This window comes from Octodon degus, unplaced genomic scaffold, assembly GCF_000260255.1.
Source record: "Octodon degus isolate 3935 unplaced genomic scaffold, OctDeg1.0 scaffold00072, whole genome shotgun sequence".
Taxonomy (NCBI): domain Eukaryota; kingdom Metazoa; phylum Chordata; class Mammalia; order Rodentia; family Octodontidae; genus Octodon; species Octodon degus.
This window is the reverse complement of record NW_004524648.1, coordinates 10,505,020-10,512,192: the sequence shown is the minus strand read 5'-3', so window position 1 is coordinate 10,512,192 and position 7,173 is coordinate 10,505,020. Positions and strand designations below refer to the sequence as shown.

Sequence of the window (7,173 nt, the reverse complement as noted above, 5' to 3'; positions counted from 1 at the left end):
TTGTCCTTCAAAACTATTGAATTCTCCATCTTCTTATACCTAAAAATGTAAGGATTGGTGTGCTAATACAATCTGTTCTCTTCAGATAAATTATTCAGATCAGAACAAAAACATCTTAGAAGAAGTATTGGACTTAGAAATTCCATCCATAGATAGGCCGAGGAACCAGCTGTCTACGACTGTTATTCCAGTTCCTTAGGAGTAGTAAGGGATGTGGCTGCTTGCTTCAGTCTGCCCTTCCATTCCAATATGTATGGTTTGGTTCTGGGTGTTTTAATCTCTTGGAAAAAGTGGTTTATTCTTGTCTAGAGGTTGCCAGACTCTAGTGACCATGCAGATGGAACCAGTGACAAATGTGCCAGACTCCTTTTACTGGAATTTATTAGCTTGAAGTTGGAAAGAGAATTCATACCTACTAAACTGAAGTATGACTTTATCCATAGCTTGTTATATTAGTGCCCTGTGGAGAAGGCCTCTATGCTGACCCTTCTCAGCTTGCAGCAGGTAGACTGAAACTAAGCCCATTTTCCTCTAAGTACAGTGAAGGACAGCTCTTCAGAGGGGGGAGTACTATAGGCAGCTAAATTAGAAAATGATATACAGTCAGGGAGGGACTTGGCTCTCAAGGAAATCAGAGAAGAATAAACACATCAGAACTGTGGCTGGAGGCACGTCTGAAGAAGGCCTGGCCTCAAGATACACAATGGACAGGCTTTCCTGCCTTCCTAAAGAATAGACAATAACTGGAAACTGTATTGTAATTAACTACTCATAGTGCATAAGGTCCAGATAGGCATCAGTCAAACCAGTTGGGTGACTAAAGAGCATCAGGGCCATGGCTTGCCAAACATACCTTAGTATCTTCCTTGTACCCTTGCCTTATGATGCATGCCTGGTTGGGTCAATATAAGCTAAAAGGCTGTACTTATAATCCTATATGTTGATTTTAGTTTGACCCACACTGTACCCACATGTTGACTTTGCTGTGTAAGTTCCCCCTGACAAAGAGCCCCAGTGGCAATCCATTTTGAGGATCCCCCTGTGTCTCAGGAGCTATTTCTCAATAAAATGTTCTTACTTTTAAACTGCATTGTCTGTTATAACATTCTTTGATTTCTGGGGGTACGAACTCAGCACATCTGATATCTTATAGGTTGAGAGTTATATTTTTTCCTTTATCATTCATAATCTCAGCTATATGTTTTTTTAAACAAAGAACAAAAGACAGCTTTTGTACAAAAATATACATTTTTATTTAAAATTTATATAATATTTATTTTTACAATAATATTTTTTAGAAATGTTTTGATTTTTAAAACAATGCAATTTTTGCATTCAAGATCTTTACAAAGACCTTTATGACATCTTCAGTGTAGAACTGGGCTTCTCAGGAAAAAAAACAGTTACCAACTCATGGAGGATAAAATTAAAACATCAATAAATTAAATAAGGTTAATACTCTTTAAGACATCATATTTCATATCAATAAAGTTCATACTGGCACTAGAGGTTACTGAGGAAATACAGTGGTAGTTAAATTAGCTAAAGTTCTTGGGGTTCTGTGTTGTGAAGCTAATGTTCAAAGGCACTGAAGTTTTTGGTGCAGCTGAGTTCTGCTTCTGCTGGGATTTCTGGTCCAGTTTGGCAATGTACTCCTTGACCCAGCTCTGGTTGGGGTCTGCACAGACCTCCTTGTTCAGTACAGTCTTGAAGCTGTGGGAGCGAGAAGTTAGAGTTAAAGCTCTGCAGGTGCAGTTCAGGAGCACAGCCCACCCTCCTCTGGTGGGCTGCCCTGGGGGTAGGGTGAAGGAGGCAGTGTGGGGAAGCTGTTCTACTGGGTTTCCAGGTGAAACCATCCTGACTACAGGCTGAGGACATGGGATGGCCTGAGTGTGCACTAATATGGAAAATGGTGTTGGGAGTCAACTTTTCCTTGTTGGCTTCGGCTTTCCATTAAGAATCATTGGGCTCTGGGTTTGGGGTTGTAACTTGGACTCTAAGTGTGTGGGGACTGCCCATTGCCCTCCAAGGAAGAACTCTGGATTGGGAAGGGCTGGGGGCTGAACTCACATCACGGCTTCCTGGGGACACCTGCTGCTTGTGATTCTTTCATAGCTCCCCACCCTCTTCAGTGGGATCTTCCTGTTAAATTTGTAGCAGCAGATGGGGGCGTTAACTCCATCTGGAAAAGAAGTCACAGTGATAAGGTATTGGAGGATGGTGAGGTCTTTCTGTTCTCAGAAGAGGAAGCCATTATGAGAAGAAAATAAAGTGATATCATGACTAGATGTAGAACTCATGAGATCCTAATACTTCCTCAAAACTAGAAGATATTTGAGGCATTGCCTCATTTTGCCATTCCATAAAATGGGTGCAATGCTCATAGTAAATAGGAGAAAGGTGAGCTGCCAAAATTAGATAATTCAGTGCAATGTTTTAGAAGAGGCTAAGTGCTCAAATTACTAGGGGCTAGGATCAACCAGGAATTCTAGCCATGGGGCTTTCTTTTAAACTCCAAAAATCCATGCCTTATCTTTGTGTCCCTGATGCCTGCTGCATGTGCTGAGCCATTGGCCCTGGAAGCTGAGCTGAGTGAAGCACAGACCTGATTCTGCGTCTCCTCCCTCCTCCCTGTGTCTGGAAATTCCCTGATCCTAGTTGCCTCTCTCCGGTCACCCAGGACACAAGCGCTGCTGAATGCTGCTGGAGCAGTAGCTCCTGATGCTGTTTTCAGAGCCAGAGCCCTGCAAGCAGCTGGATTTGGAGTCCACAGCTGGAATCCTCACTCTTTGCCCATTGGCAGCAGGGTGATTGGGCTCTGTCCTTGTCCTGCTATGAGCTTCCTCACATTGGAAGAGCAGCCACTAAGGTGAGATGAGGGCCCCCTTGTGCTGCGCTGGCCCCTGGTGACCCAGAGATGAGTGATGCGCTGTCCAGGGAGGGAGGCAGGGCCTTACCTGGCTGGGCCAGCAGGAGGGTGCTGAAGGTGGCCACTGTGAGCAGCAGGCACAGAAGGACTGAGGAGACCTGCATGGTGGAGGGCAGGAGCACCAGCTTCAGTGTGAGAGGCGGAGGTTTCTGAGCTGATCCCAGCTTCTCTGCTCTTCTGGTGTCTCTCTCTGCCTTTTATTGAAGTCTAAGAGGGTGGAGTCAGGCGAGAGGCAGCATCATGATGAATGAATGACATAGTAGAGAACTGAATCTGCTTAGCTAGTGCTGTATTCTACGATGTTTCCAGGAAGTGGAAGAGGGAGGCTGTGGGCCAGAACTTGTCACTTTTTTCATTCACTGCCAAGACCAAAGGAGGTAGCGGCCCTTTGGGGTGGGTGGTGGCTCTGTGCCCAGTCTTCTCACAGACATGAAACCAGTCGCTTATTTTTAAAGATTTTTCATTCTCTTAATTTAAAGGAAGGAAACATGTCACAGAATAGGAAGAAATGCAATAAACTGAGGGGCTTGGCAGGCATGTCGAGGCTTGCTCCTGTCCCGTTTAGACCACAGCCCAAGGAGACTTTGAGCCAAGAATGGGATCAGAAGCCTTGGTGGCCTCCCGCACAATGTATTTAATCCTTTTCTCTTTAAAATGCCAAATGAAAGAACAAGGATGACTGGAATAAATTTAAGATTTCGTAAACGTTGAACTGACTTCTAAGTTGTGACATGTTGGACTTGGAAGAAACTATGCAGTGGTGCCACAGAAGAGGTTTTCATATTCCATTCACTCAGCACTTACTCTGTGCCAGGAATATGCTGTGACTTTTGCAAATGCTGTCCTCAAATTGAGGCAGATCCAGCAAGGGGGAATAGAGGTGCAATCTGCCCGAGATCCTCTGAATTGGAATGCACAAAGCTCAGCCTCAGGGTCTCTACTGCCAGCACAGTGGCACAGTTCTAGTGCCACAGCGACAGACACTGGCCATTCCCTGGCTGCCTGGCTGTCTGTCGGGCTCCTTGTTCTGTGCTCAGCATCTTCCAGGCCAGTAGACAGCTATAGGAGTATCAAGAAGGGTGCCTTGTGCCTGAATAGCTGTGAGCTCCAAGTCTGTGGTTAGCCCCGCAGACAGGAGTGGGCAAGAAGTGCGTCCTCCACCAGGTGCCTGCCCTCCTGACGTCTTCCTTTATTTCCAGGGAACATGAATGCGCACTGGAACCAAATTTTGGGAATTGAAATGTCTGGCTTCACTCTTCAGTTGCACCTCCAATTTCCTCAGAAGCCATGTGATCACATGGTAAAGCTGAAAAGACCTCGGCGTCCATGGCAGTGAACATTTTTCTTTTGCAAATATGGCAGGAAGCCTTCAGGCATATGAGTGGCTACAGCTCAGGTATATTGACTCCTCCAATCCACTGTTTCATCCTGCTGAGCCTTGCTGTGCCCTTGCCCCAAAGGGAGGGGATGGATTTAGGGCTTTTCTGTTACAAAGAGTCATTGAGATAACGTGTATATAGGTGCAAAGGCTTTCTTGCTAGTCATCATGAGTGCTATAGGAATGGTGGGATCAAGCAGATGACTGCTTTGGGTCCATAGTACGTGGGCACGGTGGCATTATTCACTGCTCACCAGGAGCTGAGGATGGTGCTGAAGGGCTTCCTAGTCCTCCGAACAATCTAATCTTCCTTAGGTGAAAGTGAACTTCATTACTGCTCCCTGACCTTACAGGTGGAACCAAGATTTCCACTAGGATGTTCTGATTCCAGAGTCCCTGCTCCGGGATACCAGGGTTAGTGTAATGTCTCAGGATAGAAAGCTATCATGAGACTCAGCAGGATGAAACAGAGAGACCTAGAGTCAGAAATCAGAGAATGGGTGTAATTCCAAGAGAGAACAAATTCACTTGTACACTGCTTCTCTTGCGCCTCTCTCTGTGCCTTTTCTTTTCAGTCTGCTTGACACCTGCTCCTCCTCAGCCTCCCTTGTGCTGGGGTTATAGGTGTGTACCACCATGCCCAGTTTTGGACCCTGTCACAACATGAAGTACCGGGGATCTGGGGCCAGCATGGCATGCGGTATCAGGGATCGAACTTGGGACCTTATGCTTGTCAGGCAGGTGCTTTTGCTGCTGAGTTATCTCCTCAGCCCTCCTCTCACTACTGTTGAAACTCACTGCATTTAGCTGAGTCCTTTACCCATGACTAACACCATTCCTCCAACATGAATATAATATTCCCAGGATGGAGACTGTGCAATTTCTAACCATCATTTCTTCCCAGCCCATCTCACACCACCTTCCAAGATTTTCTCCATATGAGTGGAAAGCCCCCTCTAACCTATTAACGTGTCCTTTCTCATAGACTTGGAGGATTCATCCCTGTTTCCCATGGGATGCAGTCATTCCTTGGTTCTTCTCTAGGACAACAAGTTAAAAGATGCCAAGATTTTTCACTGATCATTAACACTCCTAGAATTCTAGATGCCAAAGACCTAGACAGGTTGTGAGTCTTCTTCTTTCTGTGTAAGGGGACCATATTCCAGAATTTGGGATCAACTGGCCTAGGGGCACAAAGAAGGGCTGCTGGCTTAGCTGAGTACTCACACAGGCTTTCCTGTGTCTCCATTAAGCATGGAATTGTCATCTTGGACCAGTGCCTTGGCCAAGACAAGCTTCAGACAGCAGATATGTGGAAGGTGAAAGGATGTGAATCATGAGAGAAAGTTTTATGGAAAGCGGTTGTCTGCCTCCCTCTCACTTTTGCTTGTGGAGTAGCATATCTCCCAGCTGATAGGCCAGGGACAGGGTGGAAAAGAGAACGGAAATTCCCACTCTAGGCAGCTTTGGAAGTTCCCAGATCTTGTGGAGGAGAATGAACTTGGCTGGGATTCACATTCCAGATGCTGGGCCTGGAGCCAGGCAGCTCTCCCTGGGAGTATGCTGGGAATATCTCAACGTAAGCCTGAGTTGAGTTAGGTCCAAGGGAAAGGCCGGAGAGGCGACACTGTGGGAGATGAGATCTATGTTGGGATGCCCCCCACCAGAATCCCAAGTTCCCCTGGGTTGCCTCCCCACTAATTCATAGACGAGGAATGAACAAGTTCCTCTTGCTGAATAATCCTATTTCCTTCCTGTCCGGGGTCTGACCCCACAGTCAGAATCCTCTGCATGTACCTTGGTCATCTCTGCAGACACCCACTCCGTGTCAGGAGTGAAGGAAAAAGGAAGTAGAAGCATGCTTTCTAGAAAGATCAGAAGCCCATTCTCAAGGCTTGGCCTGCACTGCTTTCTCTTGCCCCCATCTCTCCATCACTTCCTTTGTGCCCCCTGCCGCCGGTGCAGCATGTGGTTTCCTCCCCGTCCCTTCAGGCTTTTGGGAGAGAGGCAGTTGGCTGTGCACCTGCCCGGTGCTTTCTAGCCACCTCCCGGGAGCCCTCTGCCCTTCCCCTTTCCCCCAGATGAGCTCTCAGTCCGGGTGGCTAAGAGCTCACACTTCTGGACCCTCTTTTCTGTAATCTTTTCACTCGTTTTCCTTTCAGGGACCAAGATCCTTCACTGTTCTTTCACAGAATGTCAGAAAGAAATGGAACTCAGAGGAGATCCACATTTTTTGTCTGTGTGTTTGTTTGTTTGATGAGAAAACTGAGGTGGAGCAAAAGGCAGTGACGGACCCAAGGTGGCATGGAAGATCAGTGACATATTTGTGTTGGTTTGCCCATCTCTGGACTCTCCTTTCTGTACAGATGGCATCGCTGCCTGCTAATCTTCACATCCAGGGTGTGAGCACCTGCTCTGTGCTGCTCTCCAGAAGAGAAGCTGAAGTAGGTCTCCACAGGAAGTAGGCCTGAGCTGTGGAACAACCCCCAGCAGTGCCCAGCCCCTACGCTTCTAACGTGTGGGCTCCTCCTGTGGCTCTGCCCTGGTCCCAGGGATGCTGGCGGGTTGGCAGTGGCACAAGAGAGGAGAAAGGAAAGTTTCACTGGCAGTGGCATTGGTTGGCTGGGAGAGAGCATGTTTTTGTCTCAATGGGGGCTCACTATTTAGACTGTCTTCTCTGTTGGAGCTGGCGACCAGCCCCAGAGTCCAAGGCTGAGGGCTGCTGATGAGGGGGCAGAGGCAAAGCGGGCTTCTCAGCTAACTGTGCTGTCAGCCACTGTGGGGCATTTCCGGGCCACACAGTGGGGGAGGCCTCGCTGCCCTTATCTGAGGCCTGCATTTCACGAAGTGCCCTGAGTGGTGCATG

General features: G+C 47.4%; 1 protein-coding gene across 1 annotated transcript; it reads right to left on the bottom strand.

The window, feature by feature from the left end:
* Positions 1–1,299: 1,299 nt before the first annotated feature.
* Positions 1,300–3,087, bottom strand: LOC101588897 (C-C motif chemokine 2). Its single transcript, XM_004635510.2, has 3 exons — positions 2,958–3,087; positions 2,071–2,182; positions 1,300–1,713 (listed from the first exon to the last, which is right to left on the bottom strand). Exons 1-3 carry the CDS (start codon positions 3,031–3,033, stop codon positions 1,539–1,541), a joined length of 363 nt encoding a protein of 120 aa, XP_004635567.1. The 5' UTR covers positions 3,034–3,087; the 3' UTR covers positions 1,300–1,538.
* Positions 3,088–7,173: the final 4,086 nt, after the last annotated feature.